The sequence below is a fragment of the Arvicola amphibius genome, chromosome 1, assembly GCF_903992535.2.
Source record: "Arvicola amphibius chromosome 1, mArvAmp1.2, whole genome shotgun sequence".
NCBI classification, from domain to species: Eukaryota; Metazoa; Chordata; class Mammalia; order Rodentia; family Cricetidae; genus Arvicola; species Arvicola amphibius.
The window spans coordinates 14,960,824-14,974,023 of record NC_052047.1 but is presented as its reverse complement, the minus strand read 5'-3'; the positions used below and the strand labels follow the sequence as shown (position 1 = coordinate 14,974,023).

The 13,200-nt window shown below is 42.6% G+C and overlaps 2 protein-coding genes across 4 annotated transcripts in view; one reads left to right on the top strand and one right to left on the bottom strand.

Annotated features, from left to right (window-relative positions):
- The window catches only part of LOC119807936 (alpha-fetoprotein-like), a 53,641-nt gene extending 48,374 nt beyond the window's left edge, over positions 1–5,267 (top strand). For both annotated transcript variants that reach the window (XR_005284381.1, XM_038320215.1), the window contains 2 exons: positions 4,777–4,877; positions 4,978–5,267. Coding sequence is in view for 1 of the 2 variants with exons in the window: in XM_038320215.1 (XP_038176143.1) it covers positions 4,777–4,838 (62 nt within the window). In the remaining variant the exon portion in view is untranslated. The remainder of the gene's footprint in view (positions 1–4,776; positions 4,878–4,977) is intronic.
- Rassf6 (Ras association domain family member 6) overlaps positions 1,075–13,200 on the bottom strand; it is a 39,389-nt gene continuing 27,263 nt past the window's right edge. For both annotated transcript variants that reach the window (XM_038320246.1, XM_038320254.1), the window contains exons 5-11: positions 8,202–8,299; positions 7,218–7,399; positions 4,896–4,997; positions 4,520–4,571; positions 2,271–2,389; positions 2,050–2,147; positions 1,075–1,955 (exon numbers count right to left, since the gene is read on the bottom strand). In XM_038320246.1, the coding sequence (XP_038176174.1) occupies positions 1,880–1,955; positions 2,050–2,147; positions 2,271–2,389; positions 4,520–4,571; positions 4,896–4,997; positions 7,218–7,399; positions 8,202–8,299 (727 nt within the window). In that variant the 3' untranslated portion in view covers positions 1,075–1,879. The remainder of the gene's footprint in view (positions 1,956–2,049; positions 2,148–2,270; positions 2,390–4,519; positions 4,572–4,895; positions 4,998–7,217; positions 7,400–8,201; positions 8,300–13,200) is intronic.

Here is a 13,200-nt window from a genome sequence, read left to right as displayed (position 1 = left end):
TGTTGCTGTCTATCGTAGCTTAATAAATCTTCACGCTAAACTCTGCCTAGGTTATTGCAGTTTCTTTCTCCTGACCTGAATTGGTGAATACAGTTAGATACAATACTTTGCATTCACTTAATAGCTACTTGTAATTTCTCTTCTGTGAGTTTCCCTACTTTCTTTTTCTATGTGAGGCTTGCTTGCTGAGTTTTGTATGCACTTTGTAGACCACACACACACACACACACACACACAGAGAGAGAGAGAGAGAGAGAGAGAGAGAGAGAGAGAGAGAGAGAGAGAGAGAGTGTTTTGAGAGGGCCTTATTCTTGGGCCTGGAATTCACTACATAATTCAAGCTGGACTGAATTTGTAGTAATCTTCTGGCCTTGTCTCCTGAGTGGTAGGGTCACAAGGATACACCATCATACCTGGTGGGTTTCAGTATACTTTGTTCTTTTGGTCTATTTTTAGTGCGATGAAACCGTGTTTTTCTTGATCAACAGGCAAAGCTTTAGAAATAAATAGACTTTGTTTCAATCAGTGAGGGAGGCTTCCTGGGACAGAAATGCCACCGCATTCCTACACTGTCACCCAGTTCAGGGTCCGGGAACGCGGAGAATGAATAGCTTACTATTATAACTGCTTCACAATTTGATGTTGATAGTAGAACCTTACAGGTGACGTAACTGAACAGTTTAAGATAAGGAATGCAAATGGAAATAGTTAGGGAACAGAAGAATATTGACTGAAAGTCCACATTAATGAAGAGTTTATAAATAAATCCCATAATATTTTTTCCCAAGTGGGCTTAGCAGACCTGTGAGTACCTCTCGAGTGTGTCTTACACAGCAGCAAGGATGCTATGATGTCCCCTCCTGGCTCAGCTACAGCAGCTCAGTTTTATCCACAGCAATCATCAACAACAACAACTAGGTATTTGAGGTCAAATCTTGTTCTACCTTATGTAGTACAGTCTAAGTCCATGATATATTTATTTACCAACTTTTAAGACACGTAAAACTAGCTCGAAACTGATCAGTAGACGTGTGTGTTGGGGCACAAATGAAGGGCCCCAGTTGAGAGTTTATATAAGTTTTTATTTTTTTAATTTTATTTATTTTTAAGTGTATGGATGCTTTGTTTGCCTGTATGTCTGTCCACCTTGTGTGTGCAGTGCCCACAGAGGTGGGTGTCAGATCCTCTAGGACTGGAGGAGTAGATGGCTGTAAGCGACCACAAGGGTCCTGGGGAACTGAACCCGGGTCTTCTGGAAGAGTAGCCAGCGCTCCTACCTGAGTAGCCATCTCTCCAGTCCTGAGTTTAGCTTTCTTGACAGAGTCCAAAATCATTTTATTTCAAAAGGACAGACAGTTCTGATACTAGGAGTTGAAAAAAATCATCAATTCTTGTAGAGATGTTTCTGAATTTTAGGAAAGCACTTGAGAGTTTACCAGCTATGAAACATGGCCAGTTCAGGTCCTCAGTAGCTTGAGAACATGTGTCTTGTTGACAGCAAGGACTGGAAGTGTTTATTTCCAACCACTGATGAGTCAGCAAATGTCTCCATTCTTTTAAGATAAGAAAGTTTAAACTGCATGATATCAGCAGAGGCCACTTAAACCTGAGCTCACTAAAGAATTTGCTATAAATGCTATTTGGAATACACAGTATCCAAGCTTCCTTCAGTTACTGAAATGAAGTCCAATCTTGCCTTAGTTCAACTCTGAACCACAGCCAATCTCATCCTTTCAAAGAGGAAGCAGGCTGTTTGGCATTCGGTTTTCCGCAGCGTCCAGGTCCTGAATACCAGAATGCAGAGGCAGACTGGACGCTCATCCGACGGTGCCCTCTCCAGCTCTGTTGAGGTGTGCTAGTCAGCGCAGGTGCTGTGCTTCTAGACTGTGGTCTCTGTTTTTGCTGCCTGTTTACTCTGAAGACACTTGAGGATAAAGGCTCTTTCGGTACTGAATCTGAAACAGAGAGGGGAGAAGAGGACAAACTGGGTACCTGGAGCTCACCGAACCTATGGGAGGATAAAATGCCCCGTGCACGCTCTTGACTTACTTCGCCATTATTCTCTCAGTCTCCCTTTTCTCTTCTTCATCTAATCTCTGGAGAATGGATTCCAGGAAGGAAAAGTGGAAATTAATGTACTGCGCCACCTGAAAAGGGAAAGAGAAGGCTGGATGAGAGAAGAGCCCAGCCAGAGGGAGACACACGGGCGCACACAGAAGCTATGGACAGAGGGAGTCGCGCGCGCGCACGGAGGCTATAGGGGTCCATACATCACTGCTAATTTCTTCTGTGTCTTTATCCATGAGGAAGATCCGAGCGTTGCTTTTGGATGGGCCTTGCAGAAGCCTCTGCAGCAGTGGGACATCGCTCTCCTTTAGTTTTCTCTGCTCTGCAAATGAGAAGAGACAAACCGCAGTAAGAGTTAAAATCCTAGAAAAAGAAAGAAGGGTAATTTTGTCTCTTGGTCTTCCTTTGGTTTGTTTTGGAAGCAACAGGAATTAAGAACTCACTCAAAAATAAATAAATAAAAAGTAGGAGAGTCATGCCCCGCTATCCATGACGGATATGTTCCCAGGCCTCAGTGAATACACGTGACACTGTAGATGCTATATAGTACTGTACAACTGTTTGTTCTATACATATACATATTCACAATATAGTTAACTTATAAATTAGTTATAGTAAGAGGGTAACATCACTAGGAACAATTACAGAAACCATATATATTCTAATGAAACTGTCAGTTTGAGGCTGTTACCAACAGGCATTTGAAGACGAAGAGTACGGTGCCTTCATAGTTGATCTGATAACTAAGGCCACACTAACTAACTCCATGGACACATGGAGGCTTCATCACAGGAAGGGGAGGAACGGGCGGCATAAGAGTCTATCACTATACTCTGAGGGCACACAGCTTCAAGCTTGTTGGATTGTTATTTCTGGAAAAATCCATTCAATATCCTTGGAGTATGGTTGACCATGGCTAACTTCAACCATGCAAAGCGAAATTGTAGATAGGGATAGACTATTGATTAAAATTAAATATGAAAACCTTTCCAAGAACTACAAGTGAACCTCTTTCATTCAATATACTGGCTAATTCAAATAATTCTACCGTTTAGTTAGGTCACTTAGACAAAGCTCTAGTCCTACTGAGGGAGCAACATGGCTCGGTTCTTTACAGTTTTCCTTCTTTCCTTTGTTCATCCTCTCAGCTCACGTAGTATAAAGCCATTTTACAGTTGTTCTTAGTTCTTCCTTTTTTTCTACCTCACATTCAATTCTTGGGTATTCCAAGAACTAAACTACAAATGCAGAATTAGTAAGATTAATTCTTTTCATTATTTGAGGGTTTCATCCATTCAGCCATGAAAATGAGACAAAAGAAATTTCGTATTTTCTCAGAATTTCAAATTTCAAACATTACCATAAATGCCTCACCACAAAAGTACTGGCATTTTGTCAGCGTGGTGTCTCATCTGGGATTTCATTTTAACAGAAGGAAGCACAGAGAAAGCCCCCAGTGCCCTCCGGTTCATCTTTCCTTCCCATCTCCCTGTTTTTCACTTCCTTCTTCAGAATAATCAAATCTGTTTCCCATCTCTAGATTCGATTTATTCCCATCTCCATTCCAATCCAGTGCGTGCTGATGTCATCCCTCTGACACTTCTGAAGCAACAGGAAGTCCTCTCGATCCTGATCCTCTCCTCAGCACAGCAGAATCCTCTCCTGACCTTTCCATCGAATGCCAACTTCGTTTCCCACCCTCAGTGCCTTTCCTAGTTTACACCCCCAAGTTCTTTCTTCATGATCTTCTGGAGCCATTACTGGAAACATAATCCCCACCCGAGCTCTGCACATGGTCTCTTCTGACGGACAGAGCTCATTCTCTTTCAATGTGTCAGACTCCGTGTCAAATAGGGAAGGGTAAACGAACAAGGTCAGAGAGAAGTGGCAGGTAGTGAGGACCAAAGCTAAGGCAAGGAGGGGAAGGGAGAAAGCCAGGAGCGCAGCACCTCCTGGAAAGCCCTCCAGGGATGGATTCCTGAAGTTCTGATCTCCACTCGGACAACATCTGGCAAACAAGCAGAGTCCTTTGTATTCTAAATTCTTTGGAGGTGTTTCTGCTTGGATTATCTTTGGAAATGGAGCAGATACATTGTATTCTAGCACGGTTTCTCAGGAAGGGCGTGGGGCTCAATGATTCAGTTGTGCTTAGCATGCACCAAAACTCTGGAATTAACAATTATAAGGAACCCTTGAACCCTTTCCTGCCTCTCTTCTGTATTCTGTGTTCTTTCTTTCTTTTCTTTCTTTCCTTCTTTCTTCCTTCCTTCCTTCCTTCCTTCCTTCCTCCCTTCCTTCCTTCCTTCCTCCTCCTCCTCCTCCTTCCTTCCTTCCTTTCTTCCTTCCTTCCTTCCTTTCTGTGACAGAATCAAGCACCCTTCTGTCCGTCTTCTTTATGAACTGAAAACGAATGAGCTGGAGGCATGTACAAAGAGGGAGTACATTTTCTTACCTCCTGTTCCAAAAATAATGTAAAGAGCAAAATCCCGAGGGCTATTCTCAATCTGTCAATGGGAAAAAATGAATAAATTAACTGTTTCAGATGATGTTAGAGCCAGCAGTGTCCCTCCTGCCCCTTCCCTGTCAGACATGTCCTCTTAGGCTCCTGCAGGGATCATGCACATTCCCAGGCTTTGCTGCTCTGAGGAAAATAGCCACCTGAGTTGAGGAGATGATGCTGGTTCATGGCCCATGCCTTTTTTTTTTCAGAAAAGGGCATTTACGTGACTCCATCGGCTTGCACACACGCAAGGGACAGCTCAGGTTGGTGACAAGGATTACCTTAAACTTGTGGAGAAGCTGCAGCTCAGGTTGGTGACAAGGATTACCTTAAACTTGTGGAGAAGCTGCTTTATTACTTCTTCAGTTCTCATGGTGCTGTTTGTTCTGACCTTGGTTTCTGATCCGAAGGTTGGGGTGAAAATGGATGTCTAAAGGAATAACAACAAAACCACAGGAGTCCTCATGACTCTATCAAACAACAACGGCCAGTATCCTGAACCTGAAATGGATTACGGAATCCTGAGAAGTCGTGCTATCACTCCAAATGATGTCACAGAGTTCTCAAATAAACACAGATTTAATAATCATTATTGCATGAATGATAATACTAAACATTGTATAAAACTATTCTAATCCCTTCATAAGTATTATTAATTGACTTAATTCCTATAAAAGTAATAAAGATTAATTTTAAGCTATATGATATAAATGTCCCAAGTTTAGGGGGCTGAGAGATGACGGAGCAGTGGTGAGCATACTTGCTGCTCTTAAGTGTTTGTCAAATGAATGAAGACACAAGTGACTGTTAAAATCCATGGCATAAAAAGATCTTTGAATTCTGGGATACTAGTGTTATAGGTGAAATGTCTTACAAGCATTATAGAAAAGAATGTATGAATTTTACACATCTTAGCAAAAAAAAAATCAGAATGGAAATTTTATCTAAACTATAGCTGCACTTGTTCAAACACTTTGCATGTAAGTAAAAGATCTAAAGGGCAGGACGCAAAACGTGATGCTTGGTTGGGTATAATCAGTTTGACGTCTTTAAACCAATCTCTGTGGGGGCCGTTATATGATTTGGATGTTGTTTGTTAGTTTTCCTGGTTAAGCTTTGTACCCACACCTCAAGAAGCTCGTCTTTGTGTTTCAAAGGGCAGTTCGGTACCGACGGTGGGGCTCATCCATCACACTGGTTAATAGTGTGGGGTATGGAGCAAGGCAAGTATGGTTCTGGTTCAGAGTTATTGTTAGAAGCATGTGACTCAAGAGAGGTCGCTTGATGACGGAGAATGCTGGTTATATGTAAAGATATGTAAAGAAGAAAGACATAATGATATTGGCCCTCATAGGAGAGCTTTTAGGATTAATGAGACGATTTGTTTAATATATGTTCAAAGTTAGGCATATATGTCTATAATCTTAGCCTTGGGAGACAGGAGCAGGAGGAGGAGGTTAAGTTTGAGGCCAGCCTGGGTTCTATAGCAAGTACCTGGCTAGCAGGGACCACTTAATTCATTTATTTATTTTTATTTAAATGTTTTTATACAATATATTTTGATCATGTTTTCTCCTGTTGGGGCATCTGGCCCAATCCCTGCGTTCAGGGGCGTGGCTGCTCCAGCAGGGTAGCATTCCCCTTAAATAGGAGTGGGGCGCCGGAAGGCGCCCCGTTCTTTGCGCTCCCCCGCGCTCACCTTCTGCTCCGCTGGACCCTTGGTTCTGTAAGTTCCCTTATCTCCCCTTGTATTAAAATTGAGTAATTATAAAAGGACTATCGTGGTTATTTCGTAACTCCTCCGACCGCTGGCAGCCGGCACATTCTCCTCTCCCAGTTTCTCCGGGATCTCCTCACCTCCCTAGGTACTCAACTTCATGCATGAGCCCCTTCTCATTCTTTCTCAAATAACAGGGGAAAAAACCCTGAAAAACCCGGAGTCAAAACAACAACAACAAAAAACCCAATAAGATAAAAAAAATGCCCAAACAAAACAAAAGGAAGCAAAAAGTGCACCCCTCAAAACAAGTGGGGGGCTGGAGAGATGGCTCCACAGGTAAGAACATTGGCTGCTCTTTCAGAGGACTCGGGTTCAGTTCCCAGCACCCACAGAGCAGCTCACAACTATCTGTAACTCCAGTTCCAGGGGATCAGGCACACTCATATATCAGATAGATAGACAGACAGATATGTAGGAAAAACACTAATGCATATTTTTAAAAATGGAGTTCATTTTGTGTTGGCCGACTGCTCCTGAGCATGGGGCCTGCCCTGGAGCGTGTTGACACCGTGACACTCCATCGGAGAAAATGGATTTCCCCTTGGCCTGCTGGTATCGGCTGCAAACAGCTTCTTGGTTAGGCATGGGACCCTACGGAGTTCTTCCACTTCTAGTACTGGCACCCCAGCGGCCTTGAACCTGTGCAGGTACTATGCATGCTACCTAACTTAAATCTGTGCTTCAAAGCATCTAAATGAAGAAGAGAACAAGGTCGTGTTTAAACTTAGTTTACAGTTCCTATAGGGAAAGACTGATGAGCGCTAGGCATCTGCTAACAGTGCTCTTATTGGTTTAAATTCTAAGTTGAAATAAGTAGTATTGTTAGTGCAATGAACAGCATCATTCCGCATGAATGGGACCAGAACTTACCTCGTGGTTATAGAAGTGTCCGTTGATAGAGGCTCTATGGCTCTGTCTGTCTTTTCTGTACGTCACTGGAGCCTTCGTCCTTCTTCTCACCAAAGCCGCTTCACTCATGGTCCTATAGAGCAGTGGGGACTCCGGCTCTTCCTCTGCGTATGGCTTCAGAGTGCTGTGATAAGATAAATAGTCTGGGAAGAATAAAGATCACAAGCCCATATCATTCAGCTGCCTATCGTCTTCCATCATGGGGACCCTGCTTCGCCTTTACTAACAAGGAGGATGCCGTTTCCTGGCTGCTTGAGAGCACTGTACTCGCTGCTTGGCTCATATTGACTTATCAGGAGCTGCGTGAGATTGGTAAAGCAGCAAATGCTGCTGGTGAGTGATGTCTCATAGGGTTCACGTGGTCACATGATTGGTATTTCCACTCTAATCTTTTTTTATTGGGGGTGTAAATTATGCACAATTTTAGCATGGAAGACCTGGAAAAACCTGTTTTTTCTTTCAGTCTGGACTCAGACAGGTAATATAAACGCATGGTGAGTTGAGGAGCATTTATAGGAATATAGTACTTCCAAGTGATGGACCAGGCCTGCATCCCTATTTTGTCCCAACATCAAGTTTATTAGACCTTTCCTAAGAAGACAGATCTTGGAACCTTAGTGACCCTTTAAAGCCATGGAAGCGTTCTTGAGAAGCCATTCTCACGGAGTACTGAGGCTTAAGAGAATTTCTTTCTAAGTTTCCTGAAAGTAAAGCAGCAATGTGCTTTGGGATAGTGGCTGCTGCTGATGTACCACATAAGCAGCGTGGTGACGTAGTTACCACCACACGAGCAGTGCAGTGACGTAAGCTGCAAGGCCCTTGGGAATGTTTAAGAAGCACATATATATGAGTTCTTCAGGTAGTACTGTGTATGAGGTAAACATTGGGGAAACATGTTTTATGTTGTTAAAAAATAAACCATATTGCTAACACTTTGGTACTGACCTTCTGGGGAATGCCTTCCTTCAGACAGCAAGACTTGGCTCCCGTCCAGCTCACTGATACGATAAAGGTCATCAAACTCTCCCCAGCGAGTCATCCTCCTGAAAAGTAACAAGTCCTGTCACTGAGACTAATTCCATATGATGGTCTCAGATTTACAATGTTGGTACTATAGTTCTGGGCCTCTGTAGATGTGTTATCCATATCTAAAACAAGTTTATCATGTTACAAAGATTACATTCATACCATAGTTATAAGCATGTTTTAAACACACTCTGTATATTTCTGGAGCGAATGAATTCACTAATATACTGAAATGCAAAATTATGTAGACTCCGTAAAAGGTATGCTCAGATAGGCTTGGTAGAAACCAATGCGAGCCACTGATACACAGATATCTCATAAGGTTTTAGAGGAATTTAGATACAAAAATGTCATTTATACTCATGAATCAAGTACCCACAGCATTAAAATAATTATATAAAATGGTTCTAACATGATAAGATATGGTACTTATCTTTGGGCCTAAACTGCTTTGAAAAATATAATTTATAAAATGGAAATGTATGAAAAAATTCTCTATTAGAAAATTATTATCTCATGTAGGATATTAGCAAACTTCAAAACATTCTAGCGTCCAGAATATATGAAACGTAACAACTGTTTGTTTTACATCAGACTAACACTCTTTTTTATTTTATTTATCTGGCCTTAAACAAGTTAGTTGTGCATCCTTATTTGGCCTCAGTGTCCTCTCTTATGAAATGGGGATAATAACAGTATGAGGCAGGATAAAATTGTTGGTAGGATTTTAATGTGTTAATTTATGTAATATCCTTGAAACAATCCCTGCTTATAGTTATCACTAGCTATCAAAAATATTATCAGAATAATCCCATCCTCAGTGGCACCATCACCACCATCACTGCCATCACTACCACCGTCATCATCACCATTACCACCATCATCATCATCTTCATCATCACCATCATCATCACCACCACCACCATCATCACCACCATCATCACCATCATCACCACCACCATCAGCAGCACCGTCGTCATCACATAACCACTATCACCACCACCATCATCACCATCATCACCACCATCATCACCATCAGCAGCACCATCAGCAGCACCATCACCACATAACCACTATCATCACCACCATCATCACCACCATCATCATCATCACCATCATCATCTTCACTGCAGTCACCACCGTCTGAATTCATTTCATGATGGATCAGGCACAATTTGGGGTCCAGTGCATTTCTGGACCTCTCGAGGCAAATGGACACTATTATTTGCAGGAATATTTTTTGTCCTGTGTTGTTGTCCATAAAATCTTTTTATAGTATGAACCCCGAGTATTTCCACTTGGGGTGTCTGTGACTCTACCCAAATGTCCCTGACTGGTGGTTTGAATGATCATGTCCCCAAAGGCTCACGTATTTGAAGACCTGGTCCTCTATTGGTTTGGGGAAGTTCGGGCAAGTGTAGGAAGTTGAGTCTTGCTGGAGGGAGATCACTGAGTGAGATTTGAGGATTTGTAGCCTTATGCTGCTTTGTGTGCTCTCCCCCCCCCCTCTCTCTCCCCTCCCTCTCTATCTGCTACCTGTGTGTACACGACAATGTGATCAGCCAGTTTTCTGTTCCTGTAGCCATGTAATAAATACCTTCCTCACCATGATGGACTCTATGCCTCAGGAAACAAAAGCCCAAAGGAACTTTTCCTTCCTTAAGTTGCTTTAGGTCATGACACGTTATCACAGCAATGGGAAAATAATCAACACACCGACGGAAAAGCTCTTATAAACATAGACGGCACTGGCAAAGCAAAGCTATCACTCTCCTCTTGACCTTGGAATTCTCTTGAAGGCTTTATAACTGTTATTTGATTTACAGTGCCCATAAGAAGTAGATAATGTGATCACAGTGTATTTGTTAATAAAATTTAGAGCACACTCTACTATGTGGAAATATTGTCAGTTAAAATATATGTCACAAAGAGGAGGAACTATTTACATTAGCAGTCCGGGTATCCACCCACACTCTATTCGTATAAAATTAAACATCTCCAACGTACAGCTTATTAGCGATCTAAAGTAGTTGTGCTTGATCACTGTTGAAGAGGGGTGGCAATGGGAGCTGGATACCAATGAGAAGCTAAAAGGCAAAGCGACCAGGTGCTGTTTCCAATGGGGGGGACCAGAAGTTCTACAAATAATGACCACTTATGATTCCCATAGCTGGTCAGTGACTCTGGCCAATGTGACAGCCACCCCTTAGTTTTCTCAACCTGTTTCTATTTTATTTTATATTATTTTTTTTAAAACAATCTTTTTTTTTTTATTTTACATACCAATCCCAGTTCCCTCTTTGTCCCCTCCTCCCGCTCCTCCTCCTTCCTCTCACCCCATCTCCCAAACACTCCTCAGAGGGGTGGGGTCTCCCATGGGAGTCAGTCCTTAAATTTTGCAGTATAGTGGTGCCACGTCAATACAGGGGCTGAAAAACAGCTCAATAGATTCATTTTGCCTCTTTTCTTCATGGCACTCATTGCCAAAGTCAAAAGCTACGACCTCACAGTTTGGGGCTGTGTAATCCAGGCACCACTCCTTGTGCTGTGCATAGGACCAAACGTACGAGCAGTCGTCTACTATCTTCAAGCAAGAGCCGGTGAGAACTTTAACATCAAGCGGTTGAACATGTCCAAACGCGGAACAGTTTGTGTTGCTCTGACCCAACACCAGGAAGTGTACCAGGGGCAAATCTAAACACTGGAGAGGGTTGTAATCTTTTGCAAAATAAAGTGGAGGTAGAAATTTGATAGGCAAATAGAATGCAGCCACTTCCCTATCTATAGCATAAGAAAAAAACATTATTGATGCAAATCAAATATGCACCTGTTCACAACTTGCTCTTTATTTCCTTCTGCCGTGACTTGTCTAAAATATGCCAATACTGACTTTAGAAAGAATTAAAATAGAAACAAAAGCCAGCAAAAGCAAAAGTAACCCCAACGAGCCACGTTTTCTCTGTTTCATTTTAAACACACACTTTCTTTCTGTAAGGAAACATTTGGCCGAGATATGAGAGATCAAAGTCTTCCTATAAGGTCATTTCCATACACACAGTGGTCAGAGCTCAAACAAACCGATTTACTTTTAAGCCTCCACCATTCCCATTTGGCTATTACTTTCTCAGTGTGACTCATTTCTAGTACAATTAAAGCAAGCCAACATGGCAAGAGTGGTTATTTTTCTCAAAGGATGAATGGACAGATACCCAGCTGGAGTCCTTGCAGCTGAGCACACACTATCCATGTCCTTCACTGTCCACTAACCCACAGGGGACAGCAGTGGGATTAATCTGAGCAGTGGGATTAAGTTCTGTCCATAGACACAACAGTATGGGAAAAGGAAAATGAGAGGTTTGGAATAAGGGAATGGTCAAATTCTTTACACAATTTAATTGAGGCACGTAATTTAAAGGAGTCACCTGAAAGGAGGTGACCAAGGGAGGGTACCTGAGATGAACTGAAGCCAGGGAACAGTTCCGAGGGTGTCTGTGTATCATCAGAATCAGACTGGGGAGAGCCGTTCCATCTTCCTGAGCCTTCCTGCCTGAATGCTCAGCTGATTGCACCAGGCTCTCTTGACTAATCAATCGCAACCAAAGAATGGTATCATGCTCGTGTGTGTGTGTGTGTGTGTGTGTGTGTGTGTGTGTGTGTGAGAGAGAGAGAGAGAGAGAGAGAGAGAGTCTGCATTGTATACATAAGGGGTGGGATCTCTTCCTGCTAATTCTTACTCACTAGAAAAATATGGTTCACCACACAAGCCTTCTTATAATGTTCTAGAAAGTCTTGTTTCCACGGTAAAGGACAGGTCAGTGCCCGCTGTGTTGTAGTACATGTCTGGTTACTATGGTGAATCACAGGCCTTTGCAGTTGTCCAGTTGGCCTTCCTCAATTTTAAATAATGAGAAACAATGTCTGTCTTGCTTCCAGGCTGTTAAGACTTGGATGGGAAATGACTCATTCTGTAGACTCAAGTGTTTGGGGACTTGCACCTCATCTGGTAGTATTGTTCTGGGGAGGCTGTGAAGTCATTGAGGCCGTGACCAAGCTTGCAGCAGTGTCTTCCTGGGGGATGGACCTTGAAGACAACTTGATCAGAGCTCCCTGCCACTTGCTTTGCTGAGATATGAACCAGCTATGGCTCAAGCTCCCACTGCTAAGGACAGAGTCGCTTCAGGTGCCATGCCTTCCCTACCAGGATGGTCCGCACATCAGAAACTGTAAGCTCAAATAACCCTCCGCTCCCTTATGCCGTTTCTGCCATGTTTGGTTATGGAGAAAAGGGCTCCTAAGGTACCAGCAATGTTCTCAGGGAAAACGGGCTCTGCAGAAGACGCAGCGTGAAGGGGACACTTCACAGTCTGCTGCAGCATATGAAAAAGCATCATCATAACCACCCTGTCACCCCCAGGTCCTAAGCTCACCCCCAGTTCCAGTATTTTTAAATTCAAAACTAGTATTTTATATTTAAGAAATTAAAAGGTATCTTTGAATAGCTATTAAGATAATGGTTTCGCATGCCAGCAGAAGTGCCTTCTACCTCCTTGAGATATATATCACTTTAATGTCTCAATCTTAGGAAGTTTTAATGAATCATATGGGATGAAAATGCCGCACAAGGTGTTGGCTTCCTAGAGAACCTTGCCATGCGTCCTTAGAAAGGTGTGACATAGGATCGCTCATTCTGTGGGTTCATATCATGAATAGTTTTTTTTTTTTTTTTTTTTTTTTTTTTTTTTTTTTAAAAGCAAGGCTTGATCGCTTTTAAATGCTGCTTCCAGTCATTTGAGCCGTCAGCCCTGTCAGTCATCTTGTATCTCTGGGATGCTGGCCGGCATCCACTGCCCGAGGCTGTGGTTCCATTTGTGTTCACAAGCACCATGTCCTGCGCCCACCAGCAGCCCTTTGTGTGGAC